The sequence below is a fragment of the Notamacropus eugenii genome, chromosome 5, assembly GCF_028372415.1.
Source record: "Notamacropus eugenii isolate mMacEug1 chromosome 5, mMacEug1.pri_v2, whole genome shotgun sequence".
In the NCBI taxonomy this organism is placed as follows: domain Eukaryota; kingdom Metazoa; phylum Chordata; class Mammalia; order Diprotodontia; family Macropodidae; genus Notamacropus; species Notamacropus eugenii.
The window spans coordinates 5957880-5981846 of NC_092876.1; the positions used below are offsets into that span (position 1 = coordinate 5957880).

The following is a 23967-nucleotide window of genomic DNA, read 5'->3' on the forward strand; positions in this document are numbered from 1 at the left end:
TTCAAAACTATGTTTCTTTCTTGGTTTCCTTCAGGTGGAGATACCAGGCTTGAAATCCGAGAGACTGCGTCAGGGCTGAGCATTTCTGTGCAAGCAGCATGGCAGCCAAGATTCATGAATGATAGCCAGGGTGACTTCGTTTTGAGAGAAATCTGTGAATCTCATATCAAGACTGAGGAAAAACAGCAGAGCAACTGAGAATTTGATAAAGATGGAAAGAGCTTCAGGCAAAGGTTAGTCCTAATTCAGTGAGAGAATGTCCTTTAGGAAAAGAAAGAACAAGATAGAGGGAAATGCAAATGTTTCAAGACTGAAGGAGAGGGTTAAACTGGGTTGGGCAAGTGTGGGGTCCAACAGCAGGGAGGACAGGGACACCTGCCTGGTGGGGGAGGGGATGGTTGGGAGAGACAGGAGGGAGGGAGGGTCTGGTGTCCTAGTTTGGAAGAAGGTGCATGTGGGACTAGAGCTGGAAGAAGACCAGGAGATCCTGCTCAGAAGGAGGAGGGTCTGAGTCCCAGAGCAGGGGAAGGAGGGAGTGAGAGAGGTTGTGGGAGGAGAACTCTCCCAGGTGACTAGTGGAGTGGGTGGGGGCCCAGGTGGAATTTGAGCCCTGGGGTGGAGTGTGGAGGCCAGGGGAGGGACCTAGAGGGGAAATGAGTTATTTCATTGGCCAAGGCATTGCACAGGATGGAGGGCAGGGCTGGGGGAGGAGAGTCCTGTCGGGTCTGGGAAGCTGACTGTGGGAGCCATTGGAGGAAAGGGAAGATCCTGAGGTCTCAGTGGGAATGGATAGGGTGGGGCTCTGAAACTGAGAGAGCCCCCAGTAGTATCCTGGCTGGAAGAGGAAGCCCATGGAGCTGAGATCCAGCTGCTTTCTTCCTTTGGAGCTGTGATTATGCTTCCTACTTCCTTTGGAGCTGAGCTCCCTGTTCCTCGCAGAAGCCAGCTCTGTGCCCGCACCTCCCAGGTAGGTCTGAGTCAGTAAGCCATGCAGCCCTCAGCTCCTGCTGGCTTGGGTTTCTTTCCCATGGGACCATGTGCTCAGTGTCCTTCAGGGCTGCTAGGAGCCCTCTTTTCTCCATTGCTGGCTCCCTGGCAGGATCCCAGTCCCTGCCTCTTTTCAGGGCTCAGTCTCCCTTCCCAAATGCCCTGGGACGCCTTCCCCAGCTTCACCACTGAGTCACACTTGCCACCTTTCAGACCTCCCCCATAGGGACCCAGCAGGACTCCCTTCAGCCTCCCCCTCAGGACTCCAATGTCCTGTCTCCTGTTCCAGTGTCCCAACAGCAGCCCTGGCTCCCTGTAAAGACCCAGGCCCTGATAAATGTTTAATATAAAATTTTGGAATAATCTCTTTGTTCTCTCTGAAGCAAACTCAGAGAATGCCTCTTCCTATGTCAGCAAAAGCCAGCCAGGGCTGACTTAACATTCCTTAAGAGACCTTTAACCTAAGACGCTATCTTGAATAACGGGACGTTTTCCAGATCTTCATATTTTCTGGACATATACTATGTTATGGCATGTTAATGGTAAAGAAAACACAGATATCTTGGGTCATAATTTCTATGTGAAATTTTGTGAAACTCCGTTATCTTATTGTATTTACAGCCTATGCAATTGAGAAATTCCTTTCTAATGGTCTAGTGAATGACTTATGGAGACCGTAGATCTGAAGGACACAGAACACATCTTTGTCCTAAAACATATTTAAGGCTGCCCAATTCTTTGTATCGGCAGCCAGAACATTTCTGGCTCCATAATGCATTATGTTACCATTTTCTTTAATAGGGAATTGATCAATTAATTAATTAAATTATGAAATGTATGCATTAGCCTGTTAGCTTTTCTTTAACCAAGTTTTCAGGTTAACAGCAGTAAGGCTCCTGCCTGGCCTCCCTTACCTGAACCTGTGGCTCTCCTGCTGGCTCCCTCTCAGATTCTAGGCCTTTGCTTCCCTGCCTCCACTTTCCCTCCTGGGACTCAGATAAGCAGCCTCCAAGGAAGGTCCCAGGGGTCACACACCCCAACCCCTGGCCCCTGGCAAGACCCAGGACACAGTTACAGGCTCAGCTGTCTTCCTGGAACCCTTCTGTCACTCAGATGTCCCCTCTCCTCCTGCCCCCACATTTCTTCTAAACCCTCAGTCTGACTGCCAGATAACTGAGTCCCAGCCAGGATTGTGTCTCTTCCTCTCAGGCTTGCCCTGATCACTCCTGGCAGCTCCATCCCAGAGCCCTCCCTGTCTTCAACCTTCTCTATCTACCCTCTTTCCTAGATCTAGACGAGGGGGAGATGGGGTGTGTGTTGGGGGTGGGTGGTTGGGCATATGGAGGGGGCCTGGTGCTGGACAAGCATGAAGAAAGCCCAAGACTTAACCCCTGGAGCATACAGTTGAATGAGCAAAGTGGTTATCTGGGTGAGGCAGGTGTAATGAGGGAGAATTTAGATCCTGTTTATGTGTTTGTTGAGGAGAGGGGAGGTAGGGAGGGCAGAGGCGGGTTGGAGGGAGAGCTCTGGCTCAGGAGTCTTGGAGACTCTGACTATTCTCATGCCACTTGGAATCCCTAAGCCCCTTCTGCCTCCTGGTTCTTTGTAGGAGAATGGGGGAGAGGAATAGTTTTCTTGTTCAGACCATCTTGATGCCCAAAGCTGACTTTCCTTCCCCCACACCTGGGTGTCTTTGCCCTGAGGGCAGGGGCAGGGGCAGGGCCTTTGTAATTCCTGTGTGACTCCACCCTCTCTAAATTACTGTAGGTCCTGAAAGTGACTGGAAAGACCTCTTCCTGACTGGGAATCCTTCAACCTGCCCAGCTGAGTCTGCAGAGGACCCAGACCTGGCCCAAGCAGGTATCCTGGAGCCAGAGGGAATGGCCCCTGGGAGACCCAGCCCCCCAGCCCAGGTGAGTGCAGTCCTTCCTCAGACTTGCCCAACGTCAGGGATAGAGGCCATTTCTGTGGACCCAGGATTGTCTAAGAGGTTGGTAATACCTCACGTATGAGTTGTTTCTTTACAAAAAGTGAAAAAAATGGTAACCATTCTGCCTTGCTCTGTCTTTCTGTGTAATAAAGTGATGTATAGGCACTTTGGGATCTCCAGCACTAACCTCCACTCCTGCCCATCCCCCAGTTGCTGCCTTTTTGGGTCTATCTTGCAATCCTTTTGCATTCCTACCACACACACACACACACACACACACACAGACACACACAGACACATACAGACACACACACACACACACACACACACACACACACACACACACACACACCACTTCTGACCTTACTCTTTCTTTCTTTTAACCCACCTCTCCCTTGTAGCCACTAAAGGTCCAGGGATCCCTGACCCTGAGTCTTGTCTGACCAGGCCTGGAGCAGAGCCCTGAGGCTCCCCCAGCTCTGGTCCTCTTCAGGGCTGTCAGCAGAACAGATATTGTCCTCCTGCTGCTGCTCCAAGGTCACAGGCCTTCCCAGGTCTCTCTGAATCCTCACCATTTACCAGTTCTTAGGTGAAGGCCACAAGCATTTAGAAAGGGTAGGGACACTGGACTTACCTGCTGTGTATACACAGGAAGGAAAAACCAGTCCCTGGCCTCAAAGGCTCCCAGTCAACTGGTGAAGGTGACAGAGATGACAAGTCAGCAGCTTTGTCCAAATGAGTTCTCTGCTGCTGAGGACAAGGGTTGAGTGCTGTTGACAAGATCAGGAAAGACCTTCAGGAAAACTGTTCTTTGACACTGTGCTCATTATCATCAGGAATGGCTCTCCATGCCCCCCAGATGTTGCTGTCTCCATGAGACAAACATGAGAATTACAGAGAACAAGGGATATGTAAAATAGATGTCCTCTCTGCTAACAGTCTTTGAAGACAATAAGACTGGCCAGATCTCTGGGACTGGAGATGAGCAGAATCTCACATAGGCTTGCAGTTTCTGTCTATAAATACCTGGACCCTCAGATCAATAAAGGGAACTGGTCTATCTTTTCCCACATCCCATCTCTCTTTTCTTCAACCACATCACCGAGCCGAGTAGGGACATGGGCAGTCCACTACACTCTGCAGTATGGATGGCACGCTGGGCACACTGGAAAAGTCAATCAGATTAAGTCCCAAAGTGGTGCAGGTATGTCAGAAATGGAATGAGCCAGCTGGGCTCTCTCCATACATGAAAGTTCATGGCCCCACCCCTCAGTGGGAAAGGATGGATGTGGGAGGATGGAGAAGGAAAGAGGTCAGAATAGAAGGAAAGAAGCTTGAAAGGTTTGGTTGGGAGCAAGTTAGGTACTCAATTATCAATCAACAAAAGCATGCCTTTCTCCAATGAGAGCCCACACTGTGAGTACATGCAGTGAAGGGGAGAGCAGGGACTGAAGAGACCCTAGTGAAAAGGGGACAGAGACAAATTCCTGGGAATCTCCAAAAGAAGGAAAGATGGATAAATTCCATAACTGTGTAGCACAGAATTAATAGAAGTAAAGGAAGTGAAAACTGAAATATGGATTCCCAATAAAGCCTCAATCTGTTATTTAAAGGAAAGAATCACAGTGATGAAAAGGTAAAAAGAATTTTAACTGCATGATAGAGAATAAGCCAAAATAACAGAAGGTGAGTCATGTCACTACATAATGGAAGTGGAACCAAGGGAGATGGGAGAGCTTGAGATTCCTGGCATATTGGCCAACCATGTGTCCCCCATTTAAGAGGCTGGAAAAATGAATGAGCTGTGCCAGGTATCAGAGTATTTTCAGATCTGGTCAAGCAGTCTTGTGTGTTGTTATTCACTCATCTACAGTCCCTTGTCTTGACTCTTGCTCTCCCAAATTCCAGAGTTCTATGTCTCTTCATAGACCCTTTATTCTCTTAAGAAGACTGGCAATGTCTTTCTCCTGAATTTGCTCAAATCCAAGCATTGGTCAATAAAGTATTATCTTTGTAGTAAATGAAGGAAACCTCCTTCCCTGTTCTTGGTTACTCATTCTAACTAAATAATCATGATGATTGAGTGTTTTGCCGTTGACAAATGAAAGCAACCATAAGGCAAAGGCAGGAGATGGTTTGGCCATAACTCCTCATATCTGGAGCCACTGAAGCCCTCCATAGACAACCTGAGGTCTCTTTTTCCCTGCACTGGAAGTAGTCTCATACTGCTCAGTTTAGTCCTGAGTATGATTATGAGTTGACCCTTGGGAGAAGGAGCTTGACACAGTCAAGGGAAGCTCAGCTTTGAGGCTCAGGTTTCTGTGGAGGCCAGGGATGGGCCATTTTGGTTGTGATTCCTAGTGTTCAGATGATGGTGGACAACCTACCTAAAGTGGTGTCCAGTCCAGTTTGGTGATGTGCTGAAAGGAGGGAACATCATCCTCAGTCTAGGTGTAGATGCCCTTCTAGGTTGTGAGTTTCTGTTCAGTGTTGTTGATGGCAAACTACATCATTCCATGTAGGAACAAGGTGGTTTTGTGCTAAAGATTCCTGTCAGGAGGTTAGTGAGGCTGAGGGTTCTTCCAACCTGTTTTAATTTTGCACTGGATGTGGATTCTCCTCTATCTCTTGCTTGATCCTGCAGGAATGCAGTCCATGAGAACCCACCTTTCTGAACACTGCATATTGGCCAGGCTCTCACTTGCTGCCTCCCTTGCAACTCTTATCCTGGACTGCAGAGGACCCCCAGTGGTCTGGGGAAGCTCACATCTCTAGTTGCAGATTTTGGTGCCTTGCACTCAGCTACCACTTCTGCCCTCCTGGTCACTTCATGTCCTTGGTTTAGGGCCAGGGATGCAGGGGGCTGGGTAGGGTCCCATCCACTGCTGAATGGTCCTTCTGCTACTGCTTTCTTCCTCTTTGACACTTAGGGCTGCAGTGGTGCTCTGAATATCTGTGTGGCTGTCAAGTGCCCTCACTTTGGTGTTCAACATGTAGGGATGGGTGATGATCTTTCTCCCTGTTGGAAACTTCTGAAGACCAGGTTGTGCAACCTCCTTGCAAGGCTGCATTTGGCTAGACTCCTGTTGGGCAGCAGTCCCTTCAGGCTTCTCGTTTGTTCCTTCATCTGGGCGCATCAGGCATAGCAAGGGGCAGTTTCTGTCTCTTGAGAATCAAGGGCTGAAGAGGTTAGGGGACACCAAGGCTGCTGCCTCTACCACTGCCCCAGAGCAGGTCTCCTGGGGCCAGGCCTCCTGTTATCCTCAGCTTCTGGTGCTGGGACAGGGTCCAGTAGAAAGCCTCAGGCTGCATGGTCTGGGTCAGCCAAGTCCCCATCTTTGGGGGTGAGGGGTAGTCTTAGGTCAGGGGGAGAGGAAGAGAGGGATAAGGGGCTTTCACTCTGTTCTTCTGTTTGAAGTGAGTGGAATTTTCTTTCTCACACATGATTTATGCCTTTTCTGACAAGGGAGGATTTTCACTTCACCTTCTCCCTTTCTCCTTGGCAGATCTCCATGTATCTCTGATAAATCAAATAAGTTCTCTGTGTCCATAGGGAGAAACAATTTTTAGTATCCCATTTCTCAACTTTATTCCAGCTGCAAATACAAAAAGCTGTTCTCCATATTCAGCTGGGCTTTTCATGATTGTGGTTCTAAGTATTGGCTCTGAAGCTCATGAAGGGTGTGACCTTTGGGTAGATCTCTTTGTGCTTCACTTTCCTCCACTAAATTGATGAGGGTGAGACTAGATGAATTCTGGAGTCTCTTTCAGCTCATCCTATGACTTTTGATGGCTTAGAGGCTGGTGACATTCAAGGATGTGGCTGTGGACTTCACCCCAGAGGAGTGGGGCCTCTTGGACAATCCTCAGAAAGAGCTGTACAAGGAGGTCATGCTGGAGAATGCCCAGAACCTGCTCTCCCTAGGTAAGGACACTTCCTCTAGATCTATGAATCTACCATCCAAAGAACTTCCTTCATTCCCTTCCTAGTGTTCAGGATATGGAGCATTTATTCATGATTGAAAAGCCAAAATGCAGATCTTCTGTATCTGAGACAGTCCTCTTCCTGCCTGATTTTCCATGAAACATTTTTGCAATGTGTGATAGAAAACAAGGAGTTTTCTTTGTTCCCCCTGAAACTGTCCCTTTCTAGTTTGAGGGAGCCTGAGGTCAAAGATCAAACCACTGTTGAGAATCTCAGAATATACCTAGTCTGACCTCTCCTTGAACATGAATTTTATCTCTGAAAATGCTCAGCTAGCTTTTCCTTAGAGTTGGGCTGTGCAGGGAAGCCCTCACCTCTCAATGTAGCCTCTTCTCCTTTAGGTTTTGTCTGATCTTTGGAAGTTTCTTCTTGTTGACAAGTATCAATTTGCCCTCCCCAGCTCCTGGTCTGACTCTCAGATACCTGGATCTTGCTTCCTAAATTCCCCACAGCCCAAAAGAAATAGTGGGAAAGGAAGGAAGGGAATATAAGCATTCATGTATACCTACTGTGTGCCAGCATGGTGCCAAAAAATGTTATTTAATTTCATCCTCCTAAGAAGCATGTGAGTCAGATGATATTACACAATTGAGGTAACTGAGGCAAGCAGAGGTTAAGTGACTTGCTTTGGGAGCTTTGCCAGTAATTGTTTGAGAACAGATTTGAACTCACAGCTTCCTAATCCCAGACCAAAGTTGCCTCTCCACTCCACTAGCAATTGCTTGTTACTTTGTAGATGGCAGAATCTGTGGATTCAGCCCATGCTTGTAGGAAGGAAGTGGAGAAAACAGAACTTTCTGCTTCCAAATTGGCTTCCACATGATCTCCTTCCCATCCCCCAGCAAAGTTTCCAATAGTAAATGCCACGGACAAGGATCTTGAGGCATGCTGGCACCCTCCTTTCATGCCCCCTTTCCCTAAAGAGAGCTGCCTTAACCAACTTTGTCCATTTTCCTCCCTTCCTTATTCCCATGCCCAGGACTTCCAGCTCCCAGAGAAGATGTGATCTCCCATTTTGTGGGAGGGGATTCACCATGGATGCTGGAGCAAGAAGACCCCAGAACCTCCTGTGCAGGTGAGTGAGGGAAAAGCAGGTCTGTGAGGGCTGTTAGCACAAGGGTAGCTACATGTCACAGTAAAGGAAATGTTAGACTTGTGGGCAGGAAGACCTGCCATACCTTTCTTTTTCAGACATTTTTTCACAGGAAGATCCTGGGAAAGTCCCTAAGCTCAATTTTCCCATGTGTGAAATGAAGGGGTTGGATGCCTTGACCTTTCAGCTCTGTTCCAGGAATAAAACTGGGATCCCATAAGATCTATTGTTTGAACTTTGGTTCATGGTGCTCTCCTTAAGGAATCGAGAAAGGGCCTAGGTTGTCTGAGATGGGCCTTTTCTTAGGCCTTCTTCAAGTGTGCAAGCATTTATTAAGTGCCTTCTGTGTGCTGAGTGCTGGAGATTGAAAGAATTGTGAGGGACATCAACTGCTCTCATGGAGCTCACAGACCAGTGAGGAAGGGAACCTGCACAGAGGCTTGTAAAGCATCCTATGTACAGGTGAAACTGTAACTAGTCAAGGGAGGGAAGGCTCTTGGAGTAAGGAGGGTTGGAAAAGCCTTACTGTGGAGGGTGGGCTTGATCTGGGGCTTCAGAGGAGGCAGAGGGAGCATTCGAGGCATGAGGGCCAGCCAGGGTAAGCCCATGGAGACTGGAGATAATTTGTTCTGTTGAAGGCATACAAAGGAGTCTTTGCTATTGGATCATGACATATGTGGAGTTGGCATGAGATGAAGCAGGACTGGAAAGGTGGGAGAGGGGCAGATGATGAAGTTCCCTAACAGTCCAGCATCGGACTTTCTATGTCATCCTGGTGCTAGGGAGCCATTGCAGTTTATTGAGGAGGCAGTGATAAGGTCAGATGTGAGCTTTAGCAAGTTGAATTTGACAGCTGGGGAGAACATTGACTTATCCAGGGAGACTTAAGACAGTGAGACCAAACAGCAGGCTTTTTTAACATTGCAGGTGTAAGGTATTTGGAATCTGAACTTAGAAGCTGGTAGTGTTGAGAAACAACTGGGGATGGCTGTGAGAGGTTTTACCAAGAAGGAAAAACAGCATTTTCCAAAAGATTAAAAATGGAGGGAAGGTGATGGTATATGAGCTTGAGAGATGGTGAGCAGTGGATGACATCTCTATTATCACCATGGATAATCAGGAGAGTGAGTTGGATAGTGTTAGAAAAGTAGCAAGATGGGAGGGTTGGGAGAAAGATAATGTGGTTAGTTTGGGACATGATAGAAGGAGAACCCAAATAGAGGAGTGTCACTGAAACCTGGAGGAAAGAGAGTATCAAAGAATAGGTGGTGAGTGATGGTGAGAAAAGCTCCAGAGAGGTCAAGAAGGATGAGGACTGATTAAAAGGACCTTTGGTTTAGCAATTAGGAGGTCACTGATCACTTTGGAGGGAGGTGCTTCAAGTGACCAGTGAATTGGGAGACAGGATACAGAGTTTTGGAGGAAGTAAGAGTAAAGGAGTGTAAAGAGTAATGCCCAAGTGTAGATGGCCATCTGTAAGCATTTGGCCATGAAAAGGAAGACAGATGTAGGGCAGTGTCTGCTAGGAATGGAGAAAGTGAGAGTTTTAAAAATATATTTATTTATTTTTAATTATCAACATTCACTATCATAACATTGTGAGTTTTAAAATTTCTCCCCCATTTTCTCTTCCCCCAACCTAAGAGGGCATGCAATCTGATTATAGGCTATACAGATATACATCCATATTAAACATATTTTCCCATGAGTCATGTTGTAAAGAAGAGTGAGAACCAATGGGAAGAATCTGGAGAAAGAAGAAAGAAAAGGAAAGAGAACAAATTGTCTGCTGCAATCTGCATTCAGACTCCAGAGTTCTTTTTCTGGATGTGGGCAGCATTTTCCATCATGAGTCTTTGGAGTTGTCTAAGATCCTTGCATTGCTGAGCAGAGCTAAGTCTGTCAAAGTCAGTCAGCACACAGTGTGGCTGTTAGTGTGTACAGTATTCTCCTGGTTCTCCTCATTTTAGACAGCATCAGTTCATTTAAGTCTTTCCAGGTTTTTCTAAAGTCTGCCTGCTCCTCAGTTCTTATGGAACAGTAGTATTCCATTCCATTCCTATACCACAACTCTCTCAGTCATTCCCCATTTGATCGTTGGAAATCAACTGATTTCCCATTCTTGACCACTGCAAAGAAGGTTACTAGAAATATTTTTGTACATATAGGTCTTCTTCCCATTGTTATGATCTCTTGAGGATATAGACCTAAAAGTAATATTTCTAGGTCAAAGGGTGTGTGTAGTTTTGCAAGCCCTTTGTGTATAGATCCAAATTCCTTTCCAGAATGGTTGAATCAGTTTACAACTTCACCCACAATGCAGTACTGTTCCAATTTTCTCACATCTTCTCCAGCATTTATCATTTTCCTGTGTTGTCATGTTAGCCAATGTGGGATGCGATAACCTTAGAGTTGTTTGGATTTGCATTTCTCTAATTAATAGTGATTGAGAGTTTTTTTCATATCACTATACATAGCTTTGATTTCTGCCTCCCCAAACTGCCTGTTCATGTCCTTTCCCCATTTATCAATTGGGAAATGACTTGTATCATCATGAATTTGTCTCAGTCCTCTACATATTTGAGTAATGAGGGCTTTACCAGAGGCATTGACTTTGAAATTTATTTCCCAGCTTTCTGCTTCACTTGTAATCTTGGTTGAACTGGCTTTGTTCCTGCAAAACCTTTTCAGTTTAATGGAATCAAAATCATCCATTTTGCATTTCCTAATGTTCTTTCCCTCTTAGTTGGTCATAAGTTCTTCCTTTCTCCATGGATCTAACAGGTACACTATTCCTTATTCTCCTAGTTTGCTGGTGGTATCAGCCTTGATATCTAAATCCTGTAACTGTTTGCAGAGTATTGTGATACATGGTGTCACATGCTGATTTATGCTCATTTTGTGCCACACTGTTTTCCAGTATTCCTAGCCGTTTTTGTCAAAGGGTGAGGTCTTACCCCAGAAGGATAAGCATAAGAGGGGTAAGGATGGGGTCCTTGGTTTTATCCAACAGTAGACTGCTGTAGTCATTGACTACTGTGTCCTGTATTCCACTGATCTACCCCTCCATTTTCTAGCCAGTACCAAGAAGTTTTGATAATTGCTGCTTTATAATACATTCTAAGATCTAGGTTGGTTAGGCCTCCTTCCCTAGCATTTCTTTTCATAAATTTCCTTAAATATTCTTGACCATTCTTCCAGATGAATTTTGGTATGACTTTTTTCTAGCTCTATAAGATAATTTTTTGTTAATGTGATTGGTATAGCACTGAATAAGTAAATTATCAAAGGTAAAATTGTCATTTTTATTATATTAGCTCTGCCTTACCTAGCTGCAACTGATATTTTTCTGATTTTTTACATCAGACTTTATTTGAATGAAAAGTGTTTTGTGTTTATGTTCTTACAGTTCCTGAGTTTGTCTTGGTGGGAAGACTCCCAGATATTCTGTATTGTCTGCAGTAACTTTAAATGGAATTTCTCTTCCTATTTCTTGCTATTGGGCTTTGTTGGTAATATATAGAAATGTGAATGCTCTATGTGGGTTTATTTTATATCTTGGAACATTGCTAAATTTATTATTTCAAAGTTTTTTATTTGAATTTTTACTTGATTCTAAAGGTGTACCATCACAACTCGTGCAGACAAATAGCTTTCTTCTTTGCCCATTCTAATTCCTTCAGTTCCTTTTATTTCTCTTCTTGCTCAAACTGGTGTTTCTGGTCCTTTACCTCTTGAATAACTGTGGTGATAATGGACATTGTTTTGTCATTCCTGATCTTATTGGAAATGCATCTAGCTTATCCCCATTACAAATATTTGCTGATGGTTTTAAGTAGATTCTACTTCTCATTTTAAGGAAGACTATTCCTCTGCTCTCTACTGTTTTTAATAGGAAAGGGTGATTGATTTTGTCAAAAGCTTTTTCTGTATCCATTGGGATAATCATATGATGTCTCTTAGTTTTGTTGTCGATATGGTCAATTATGCTGATAGTTTTCCTGTTATGGAAATAGCCCTGCATTCCTGGAATAAATCCTACGTGGTCATTATATATCATCCTAGTGATCAGCTGCTGTAACCTCTTTTCTAATAGTTTATTTACAATGTTTGCAACTGCATTCATTAGGGAAATTGGTCTCTACTTTTCTTTCTCTGTTTTGGCTCTTCCCAGTTTAAGTATCAGCACTATATTTGTACCATAGAAAGAATTTGGTAGCACGCCTTCTTTGCCTATTTTCCCAAATAATTTACATAATACTGGAATTAATTCTTCTTTACATGTTTGATAGAATTAGTTTGTAAATCCATCTGGCCCTAGCCATTGTTCTTGGGGAGTTCACTGATGGCTAATTCAGTTTCATTTTCTGAAATGGGGTTATTTCAGTATTTTATTTCCTCTTCTTTTAACCTTGGAAGTTTATATTTTTGTACATGTTCATCCATTTCACTAAGATTGACAAATGTATTGGCATATAATTGGGCCCAATAGCTCCTACTTATTGTTTTCATTTCTTCTTCCTTGGTGGTGAATCCAGCCTTTTCCTATTTGATGCGGGTCATTGAGTTTTCTTCTCTCTTTTAAAAATAAAATTAACAAAGGTTTACTTATTTTATTGTTTTTTTCCCATGAAACCAGCTCTAAGTTTTATTTGTTACTTCAATAGTTTTCTTAATTTCTATTTTATTAATCTCACCTTTGGTTTTCAGAATTTCTAATTTGGCATTGAATTGGGGATTTTTATTCATTCTTTTCCTATCTTTTGTTCATTAGTTCTTCTCTCTGTATTGTTTTCCTGTAAGCATTTGGAGATACAGAACTTAACCTAAGAACTGCTTTTGCTGCCTCTCATAAGTTTTGGTGTGTTGTCTCCTTAGTGATATTGTCTTGGATGACATTATTGATTGTTTCTATGATTTTTTCCTTGACCAAATCATTCTTGAAGATTACACTACTTTGTTTCCCATTCACTTTTAGTCTATGTTGCCATGTCCCATTATTATATGTAGTTGTTCTTGAATCATGGTGTGAAAATCATGCCTTTAATATTGCTGCCTTTCTGCACTGTATTGTGAGGCTTTTATGCCCTAATACATGGTCAGTTTTTGTGTAGGTGCCTTGTAGCACTGTGAAAAAGGCATATTCCATTCTATCTTCATTCAGTTTTCTCCAGAAGTGTTCCACATCTCTCTTTTCATCCTTAGCTTCTTTCTTGTTGATTTTGTGCTTAGATTTATCTAGTTCTGAGAGGAGTAGGCTGAAGTCCCCCACCAGTATAGTTTTACTCTCTATTTCTTCCATGAACTTCCATGAATTCTGTTGTAAGAATTTTGATGCTATACTACTTCGTGCATGTGTTTAGGAATGATATAACTTCATTGCCTGTAGTATCTTTTAGCAGGAAGTAGGTTCCTTCCTTATCTCTTTTAGTTAGATTTATTCTTGCTTTTGCTAGCCCTGCTTCTTTCCTTCAACTGAAGCATAATATATTCTACTCCAGCCTTTTATCTTTACTCTGTGTGTATCCTTCTCCTTCAAATGTTTTCCTTGTACACAACACATTGTCGGAGTGTGGATTTTAACCCACGCTGCTATCTCCCTCGGTTTTATGAGGGAGAGTTCATGCCATTCACATTTACTGTTATGATTACTATCCGTGTCTTTCTCTCCATCCTATTTCCCCCTATTTATATGCTTTTGTTCTTTCTCCCTTTCCCTCCTCACTAGAATTTTGCTTTTGAGCACTGCCTCCCTCAATCTGTCCTCCCTCCTATCAGACCCTCCCTTTCTTCCTTTACTCCTTTTTCCCTCCTTTCTACTACCCCCTCCTTTTTCTTTCCTCTTTCCCCTTGCCCCTCCAAAATTTCTGTAGGGTAAGTTATATTTCTATACTGAGTATGTTATTCTCTCTTTGAGTCAAATCTGATGAGAGTAAAATTCTAACAGTGCTCATCTCAAAGGGAGGACTTTTTTGAGGTCCAAGAAGATATGATTTCATTTGTGGCAGTTGAGAAGGAGCCAGTGGAAAGAAAGAAATTGAAAATAGTGATGATAAGTAGGTAATATGCTGGAGGAACATCTGGCCCCCTCTTCATCAGAGACTGGGGTAAAGGAGGAAAAGAATTTGCATGAGATTAGCATGAGATAAGAGAGCTCAGAGGAAATGTCCAATTGTTTTAGTGAAATATGAGGCCAGGTTCTCAACTGAGAGGGTTGGTGGGAGTGAGCCCTATGGGAGGGCCTGAGAGGAATGAAAAGATCTGGAAAAACTGAGATAAGGAATCAGTTAGGGAGGTGTCAGAGGATTGCTTTGCCACAGTCTTTGCCCAGCTGAGATGGTGTTACCAAAATTGGCAGTGGACCCTAGCAACTTGGGTTCCTGATTTTCTCTCTTCATTATTCAGCATGTGAGGAGACAGGAGTGCCAGTGTCTTAACTTGAAGTAATCCAATGCTGAGGCTTGCTTACGTCACCAAGCCAAGTTCCTTTATGGTTTGTATGATCCAGTCTTTGTCTCCATTTTTGGAGAATCATTCCCCAGATCCATATAGATGGCTGCCACCATCAGTTTATGGAGATGGGTGGTTGATTGCCAGGTGTCCCATAGCAGGACACCCTCCAGCAACCTTTGGAATCTCCAGTATTGGCTCTGCTCAGGTGCCATCCACGTTAGAACTGGACAAAGGTAACTCCTTGTAGGTATGAGGTAAAAAAAGGAGACAGAAAGCAGGGTTGAGGCAGAACCTCCATGTGACCACAGAAAGACTAGATTCCAGGTGCTCCATCAGCCACAACTGCACCATCCATACATGGATCGTGACAACAAATGGAAAAGTTATGAATGCTGTGAATAAGTTCACTTACCTTGGTAGTGTACTTTCCAGGGATGTACACATTGACAATGAGGTTGATACATGTGTTGCCAGAGCTCGCTCAGTCTTTGGGAGGCTCCAAAGAAAGTTTTGGGAGAGAAGAGGTATTAGACTGACTAGCAAACTTGAAGGTCTACAGAGCTGTGGTGCTGACCTCATTGTTATATGCTTGTGGAACATGGATATTCTCCCAGTGTCATGCCAGGAAACTGAATCACTTCCATTTGAACTGTCTTAGGAAGATTCTGAGGTTCACCTGGCAGGATAAGATACCAGACACTAAAGTCCTTGCTAAAGCTGAACTGCCAAGCATTCAAACTATGCTTCAGAGAGTGCAACTCCCATGGACTGGCCACGTTGTTCAGATGCAAAATGTATGCTTGCCAAAAAGAGTATTTTATGGAGAACTTGCATGGGGCAGGTGATCTCATGGTGGCCAGAAGAAACAGTACAAGGACACTCTCAAAGTCTCTCTCAAGAACTTTGGATTTGACTCTGTAACATGGGAGTCACTGACACAGGCCCACTCAGCATGGTGTGCCCACATCAGAAAGGGTGCTGTGGTTTTTGACCAAAGAAGATTTCAGACAGCACAAAGTAAAGGCAGGATGCACAAATTTGGGATATTCACATAGACTATCTGTGCCTAACCTGTGGTAGAGCATTCCTAGGTCATGTTGGTCTGATCAGCCACAGTAAGACACACTGAAATTTCACTTTACAATGGTGATGCCATTTTGGTCATCTTTGAAGATGAAGGACAACAACCAGATTCCAGGGACTGAAGTAACAGTTAGGGCCTTGTAGGAGAAGGGCTGTTCAAGAAGGAGAACTGAGTTGAAAGGAGTAAATAGTAAAAAATAATAAGAAGAGCTCACAATGAAGTAGTGCCTCATCTGTACCAAGGTGTTCCAAGTATTACCTCATTTGCTTCTCATAAGAATAGTAGGAAGTAGGTGCTATTATGATCCTCATTTTACAGATAAGGAAACCAAGGCATGCAAAAGTACTGTGACTTGCCCAGCATCACATTGGCAGGAAGGTTCTGAGCTGCCTCTGGAACTCTCAGGCATTCTGGACTTCAGGCCCAAATCTCTATTGTGAATGTTGTGTATTTGGCTTGATGATCAGGATGCAAGGAGAGTATTGCCTTGTATATGGAGGAGCTGGGAACTAGGAAGACAATTTGCAAGTTCTCTTGCTGAGACTTGTCTATTTTTCATTTTTAGTTCCCTATCTAGTCAATGGGATGAATAATATGAATTGCTAGTCATTATAGAAAAAGACTTATTTTCTTTTGGGTAATGAGAGGGGTTGTATGAAATGATAAAAGTATTTGAAGGTCAATTGCACTATTACTTTGGGTTCTTTGAAACAATCTTTATATATACAACTTTTCTTTTCTTTTAGCAAAAGTACTGTCTTATTTTCCCTCAATTAAATGTAAAAACCATTTCTAACATTCCTTTTAAAATTTTTTTGAGTTTCAAATTCTCTTATTAACCCCAACCTCCACTCACTCACTGAGAAGGCAAGCAATTTGATACAGACTACAGATGTTCAATCATGCAAAACGTATTTCCACATTACGTTGTGAAAGAAAACAGATAAAAAAGGAAAAGAAAAAGTATGTTTCCTTCTTCAACCAGACTCAGTCAGTTCTTTCTCAAGACACAGGCTTTTCCTTCAAAATTTCCTTGGATGATTTGCTGAGAACAATTTTTTGTGCTCTTTGAGCAAAGCAGTTGGCTCAGATTTACAGCTGATCATCCTACAATATTGCTGGTCCTGTATACGGTGTTCTTCTGGGTCTACTCATTTGACTTTGTATCGGTCCATATGAACCTTTTCAGGGTTTTCTGAAAACATCGTGCTCTTTTATTTCTTATGACACAACAGTATTTGATCACAATTACGTGCAACAATTGGTTGTCATTCTCCAATGGATGGACAGCCCCTCAGTTTCCAATTCTTTGCTACCACTAAAAGAGCTGCTATAAATGTTTCTATGTGTATAGCTACAGTATATTTTTTTTTGCTTTTTCAACCTCTTTGACAAACTGACCTAGTAGTGGTATTGCTTAGTCAAAGGGCAGAGAGGCTTTTATAATCCTTTTGACATAATTCCAAATTGTGCTTGACAACAGTAGAATCACTACCACTTTACCAACAGTGCCTCAGTGTCTCAGTTTTCCACATTGACTCCAACATGTATCATTTTCCTTTTCTGTCATGGTAGCCATTCTGATAGGTTTGGAGTGATCCCTCAGAGTGTTTTCAACTTGCATTTCTCTAATAAATAGTGATTTAGAGCATTTGTTCATATGACTATAGATAATTTTGAATACTTCCTATAAATTTGACTCAGTTCTCTTTATATTTGAGAAAGGGGGTCTTGATCAGAGAAACCTACTGCCACAATTTTTTCAAAGTTTATCATTCCTATTTCCCTCCATCCTCTTTCCCACATTTTTCTCATTCTCTCTTGTCTCACCTTCCTCATCCTCACAAGTGGTTTGCTTCTGCCTTTTATCTTCCCCAATCTGCTCCCACTTCCATCAGCCCTCCCCTGCTTCTCTTCTGCCCTACCTCTCCTACTTTCCTGTAGGACAAGATACTCCCCAATGAGTGTGGATGTTATTCCCTCTTTGTGTCAGATCTGGTGAGAGTAACATTTCCCCCCTTCCCCCACCTTCACCATCTTTTGCTCTACTGTAAAAGGTCTTTCACATCTTTTTTACTGTCAGATAATTTACCCTATTCTACCTCCCCCTCTCCCAATGCATTCCTCCTTCTTGTTTCTTAATTTTATTTAAAATGAACTTTGAAAGGGAGTTCTTCTTTGTACCATGGGCACACCAGCTATAGCCTCACAAAAACTTTTCTGAATGACTGACCTTTGTTGCCAACCACTTTCTTTGGAAATCTGCCCAGTTAGCTAAACATGTTGTGGTCTATGGTCATGATGGAAATTATAAAGAACTTTGCTATAAGAAATGATGAGTTCATTGACTGGAGAATATCAAGGAAAATCTTGCATGAAATAATGAAGAGTGAAATGAGCAAAACCAAGAGAATATGATATAGAGGAACAACATTTTTGTTTTCAGAATGAGTTTGAGGGCTAGATAGGTGATACAGTGGATACAGCACTGGATCTGAAGTGAGGAGGGCCCAAGTTTCCATCTGGCCTTAAATATTTGACACTTACTAACTGTATGAGAGACCCTGGGCATATATCTTAACCTCTATTGTCTCATGCCCTCTACACTCACCACCTGCCCCCCCCCCAAATATAGAATGACTTTCAGTGAATAAGTTATACTGACTTTTATAAATACCCCAAATAAGTATAAAGGCCATGGGAAGATAGGTACTTCCTACATCCAGAGATATAACTTAGAAATACAAGTATGTGTTGAATAATTTTATATATATATATGTACATATAATTATATACGTTTCTATATATATTTGTGTCTAATGGTAGCCATCTTTAAGGTAGGGGAGGGAAGAAAAAGAAGATAATTTACTTGACAATTTTCTCATATATTTGAAAGGAATAGCAAGTTGTGCATGGCAGATTTACGGTTTCACACACAGACATCTTTTTTCTTGTACTTTGTTATAAAAATGCTTGCTTTATTCCATAACTATGTACTGGTGTTTAAAAAAGAGGGAGGGACAATTTGCTCAACTGAAGACTAGCAACATATATAACAGAGAAGTTCAGCTCAGAAAAAAGCCTGAAGAGTGCAATGAGGGCCAATATAAGGACTGTCTTTGTGGAATGGTTGTGATAGTCCATGATGATTCCACCATCACTTGGAAGGTGTTCATGGTTGCCAAAAAGCCTTCCATCCATGTCAGTATTTGTAAGATCTCGATCTGGTGATTACCTGGTGATGAGCCATGCTTACAAGATGACCTGAGAATGAGAGGAGTACTCTGGTGTAGTGTCAGAAAGAAAATGAGTCCAGCTGCGTGACTGGGACCATCCATGGGAATCAATTTACAGTTGAATTTCCAACTTTTCTGAGGGACTGGGAAACAATTTGATGTCAGGTTGAGAAGCTGAAGGAACATACTGCACCTAATCAGAAGTGGTCCACATTTGATGTAATCACTGCATGGATTTGCAAAGTATTGTGTACCTGATCATGAGTTTGGAATCATTGCAGAAGAACTATTGTGCTTAAGAGGAGTACATGTTCATTTTTCTGGAGGAAAAGAGTGGTGCACTTGCATTATTGAATTGATAGACTTATAAATTATTCTATGTTTATGTAATGTAATATCATATTTTGTATTCCTGTACTAAATTTATGCAATTAAATAAGATTGTATATTTACATTTATTTTACTTGGTTAAACATACCCATAATTAATTGGGCAACTGTTTTCTTCTGCAGGTCATATTAGAGAATTTTCAGGCCAAACCCCTTGGGCCATTAATGTGGAGACTCAAAGGGTTGATCAGCCATCAAATGGCTGGGGCTACAATAGGAACAGTAGTCCTACAGGGAGAAGGATGACATACTTAAAGAAATACTATTTTTGCATATGGGATGGAAATGGATTTTTAAAATCATGTTCATTACAAGGATTGTGCTTTTCCTATTGTTTTTTCCAATGGGGAGCAGAAGGAATCACATGTAAAATTTTCCCAAGGAAAGAGATAATGGCTGTCCTAAAAGAATGATGGCTTAGACCAGAATAGAGCATGCCTCAGTTGAGTACAAAAACAAGACAGGCAGTTATGTGCCCTTAGACATGAGAACAGAAAAGAGGAAATAAAACCTATCAGCAGGGAACTTCACTCTGCCTGTTGATGTCCTAGGGAATGAAATAGTGGGAATATTTAGGATGTGAGCCACAAATGCCTTCTCTGTGGATCAAAAGATAATATAAGCAAAGTTGGACACAAAGTTGGAAATTGCTAAGGAATGATTACAAAGAAGGAATGTGATAAGCCATCAAAGCTGATCAATAAAGAGGAGCAGGAAGATCCCTAAGCCCATAGAAAGTACAAAAAACTGGCCTTGAGAAATGCAGTGAGGGAGAGATGGGGGAAGTCTGGGTCAGGGATCATTGTCAAGTCCTGCTACTTGACAATAGTTGCCTTCTATTCCAGGGTGAGATACTGGTCCTCTGCCTATAATCAGGGACCTGAGCAATACCTTCTCAAAGAAACTATTTTTGAAACAGCTGAGTACAAAATAATACTCATCACTTTTCATAAGCACAGTGAATTTATAGTGGATGTGAAAAGCAGTATAGTTGTAAACAAATTCCACCACCTTTGTATTCTTAAAATGTCTGAACTCAAATTACATTTTGTAGTGTATTTCTCATACTGTTCATTGGGCTTGAACTCATAGTTCTGTAGCAACGCATTGAAAATGATATTACAGGCATGCCAAGTGTCCTACTTCCACTGCGTACTTGTTTAAAAGATTGCTTATATAATAGTCTCTACACAGAGAGAGATAATGAAACGTAATAAAAAAATAGGAAATATATTACTAATTTGTTACTTTGTATCAATGGAGGTAGAGCATATGTTTGTTTATATCTGTTTGTCTTCATAAATAAGGAATAAATACATTTCTTTGTTTCCTTCAGATGGAGAGACCAAGCTTGAAATCAGGAAAACTGCTTCAGAGCTGAGCATTTCTGTGCAAGCATCGCAGCACCCAAGTTTCATGAGTAATGGCCACTCTGACTTCAGTTGGAGAGAAATCTGTGAATCTCATATGAAGATCAAGAAAAAACAAAAGGGTCACTGTGAATCTGATGAAGATGGAAAGAGTTTCAGACAAAGTTCAGTCCTAATTCACTGCAAGAGAAAGGTATCAGGGAATGGCTGTTCACAGGATCAGAAATATACTGAAAGCTCTACTGGACAGGCAAGGCCTATTGAGTCTCTTGGGAAGCCTCTGGAAGTGCAAAATTATCAATGTAATGGATGTGAGATGACCTTCAGGTTGAATTCAGAGCTAATTAGACACCAGAAAGGTCATCCCAGAGAAATGGGAATTACACCTAATGAAAGGAAGAAGGCCTGCACTGATAATTCAAACCTCGTTGACCATCAACAAATTCAAAGTGGAGAGAAACATTATGAATGCATTGAATGTGGTCAATCCTTTAAGCAGCAGTTATCAGTCACTCACCATCCAAAATTTCATTCTAGCCAAAATCGACATAAATGCATGCAATGTGAGCAGGCCTTCAGGCTACATTTGTCCCTCATTTCCCATCAGAGAATTCTTAGTAGAAATAAATCTCATGAGTGTCATAAAAGTGATAAAACGTTCAGAGAATACTCCTCTTCTGTTGTACATCAGAGAAGCCACACTGTCAAGAAATCTTATTCTTGTAGTCAGTGTAGTAGGACCTTCACTGAGAGGAGTCATCTTACTAGACATGAGAAAATTCATGTTGGGGAAAAGATTTATGAATGTAATCAATGTGGAAAGTCTTTCAGAAGAAGATATGGTCTCACTCTACATCAGAGAATCCACACTGGAGAGAAACCTTATGCATGTAATCAATGTGGAAAGTCTTTTAGAAGAAGCTGTAATCTTGCTGAACATCAGAGAATCCACACTGGAGAGAAACCTTATGAATGTAATCAATGTGGAAAGGCTTTCAGATCCAGCTGCAGCCTTAGTTATCATCAGAGCATCCATACTGGAAAGAAACCTTATGAATGTAATCACTGTGGAAAGGCTTTCATATGTAGCTCCAGTCTCAGTGTCCATCAGAGAATCCACACTGGAGAGAAACCTTATGAATGTAATCAGTGTGGAAAGGCTTTCAGATCCAATTCCAGTCTCAGTGTCCATCAGAGAATCCACACTGGAGAGAAACCATATGAATGTAATCAATGTGGAAAGACTTTCAGGTCCAGCTACACCCTTTATTATCATCAGAGTATCCATACTGGAAAGAAACCTTATGAATGTAATCACTGTGGAAAGGCTTTCAGATGCAGCTTCAGTCTCAGACTACATCAGAGAATCCACACTGGAGAGAAACCATATGTATGTAATCAATGTGGAAAGGCTTTCAGATCCAGCTACAGCCTAAATTATCATCAGAGCATCCATAGTGGGAAAGCTTATGAATGTAATCAATGTGGAAAGGGTTTCACATGCAGCTCCAGTCTTACCATACATCGGAGAATCCACACTGGAGAGACACCCTATGAATGTAATCAATGTGGAAAGGGTTTCACATGCAGCTCCAGTCTTACCGTACATCAGAGAATCCACACTGGAGAGACACCCTATGAATGTAATCAATGCGGAAAGACATTTAAACAGAAGCACCACGTTGTTCGACATCAGAGAAGCCACACTGGAGAGAAACCTTATGAATGTAATCACTGTGGAAAGGCTTTCATATATAGCTTCAGTCTCACTGGACATCAGAGAATCCACACTGGAGAGAAACCATATGAATGTAATCAATGTGGAAAGGCTTTCAGATCCAGCAACAGCCTTACTTATCATCAGAGCATCCATAATGGAAAGAAACCTTATGAATGTAATCAGTGTGGAAAGGCTTTCATATGTAGCTCCAGTCTCAGTGTCCATCAGAGAATCCACACTGGAGAGAAACCTTATGAATGTAATCAGTGTGGTAAGGCTTTCAGATCCAATTCCAGTCTCAGTGTCCATCAGAGAATCCACACTGGAGAGAAACCATATGAATGTAATCAATGTGGAAAGGCTTTCAGATCAAGCTACAGCCTTAATTATCATCAGAGCATCCATACTGGAAAGAAACCTTATGAATGTAATCACTGTGGAAAGGCTTTCAGATGTAGCTCCAGTCTCACTGGGCATCAGAGAATCCACACTGGAGAGAAACCCTATGAATGTAATGTGTGTGGAAAGGTTTTCGGAAAGAACTCTACCCTTGCTGCTCATGAGAGAATCCACACTGGAGAGAAACCTTATGAATGTAATCAGTGTGGAAAGACTTTCAGACGCAGCTCCACTCTCAGTGTACATCAGAGAATCCACACTGGAGAGAAGCCATATGAATGTAATCAATGTGGAAAAGTTTTCACATGCAAATCCAGTCTTACTGTACACCAGAGAAGCCACACTGGAGAGAAACCTTATGAATGTAATGTGTGTGGAAAGGCTTTCAGATCCGGCTCCAGACTCACTGCACATCAGAGAACCCACAGTGGAAAGAACCCTTATGAATATAATCAATATGGAAAGCATTTTAGTTCCAACTTGTCATCAGAGCATCCATACTGGAAAACCTTATTAATGTAATCAACGTGGAAAGGGTTTCACATGCAGCTCCAGTCTTACTGTACATCAGAGAATCCACACTGTAGAGACACCCTATGAATGTAATCAATGCGGAACGTCATTTAAACAGAAGCACCACTTGGTTCGACATCAGAGAAGCCATACTGCAGAGAAACCTTATGAATGTAATCAATGTGGGAAGGCTTTCAGATGCAGCTCCTATCTTGCTGTGCATCAGAGAGTCCACACTAGAAAGAAACCTCATGAATGTAATCAATGTGGAAAGCATTTCTGTTCCAACCAAAGCTCGACTCTTCATCAGAGCATCCCCACTGGAAATAAACTTTATGAATGTAGTCAATGTGGAAAGGCTTTCAGATGCACCTCCACTCGTGCTGTACATCAGAGAATCCACACTGGAAAGAAACCTGATGAATGTAATCAATGTGGAAAGGCTTTCAGAGGCAGGAGCAGTCTTGCTGCACATCAGAGAATCCATACTTGAAAGAAATCTTATGAATGTGATCATTGTGTGTGAATATTAGATGTAGTTATTCTCTTTACAGACAGAGAATCTACATTGGAAAAAAATCATATAAATGGAATAATTGTGGAAAGACTTTGAGACAGAGCTCCAGTCTTCTTCTACATCAGAGAATCCACACTGGACAGAAACTTTATTATTGTAGTCAGTGTGGAAAGAGTTTCAGATGTAGTTTGGCTCTTGCTGTACATCAGAGCATTCACAGTGAAATGTGAATTTATTAATTTAATCAATGTGGAAAATATTTGAGACAATGCTCCAGTCTTGCTGAATAAG

The 23967-nt window shown here is 42.2% G+C and overlaps 1 protein-coding gene and 1 long non-coding RNA gene across 5 annotated transcripts in view; one reads left to right on the forward strand and one right to left on the reverse strand.

The window, feature by feature from the left end:
* The window catches only part of LOC140508222 (uncharacterized), a 36634-nt gene extending 13365 nt beyond the window's left edge, over positions 1-23269 (forward strand). For 2 of the 3 annotated variants that reach the window (XM_072615998.1, XM_072615999.1), the window contains exons 2-6: positions 35-233; positions 2755-2900; positions 6716-6842; positions 7882-7977; positions 20494-23269. In XM_072615998.1, the coding sequence (XP_072472099.1) occupies positions 212-233; positions 2755-2900; positions 6716-6842; positions 7882-7977; positions 20494-23168 (3066 nt within the window). In that variant the 5' untranslated portion in view covers positions 35-211 and the 3' untranslated portion in view covers positions 23169-23269. Of the gene's footprint in view, positions 1-34; positions 234-654; positions 968-2754; positions 2901-6715; positions 6843-7881; positions 7978-20493 lie in introns of those variants that run through there. The other variant, XM_072616000.1, reaches the window with a different exon arrangement.
* LOC140508236 (uncharacterized) overlaps positions 1-23967 on the reverse strand; it is a 43311-nt gene that overhangs the window by 2423 nt on the left and 16921 nt on the right. For both annotated transcript variants that reach the window (XR_011968351.1, XR_011968350.1), the window contains exon 3: positions 3552-3687. This is a non-coding gene — a long non-coding RNA (uncharacterized lncRNA). The remainder of the gene's footprint in view (positions 1-3551; positions 3688-23967) is intronic.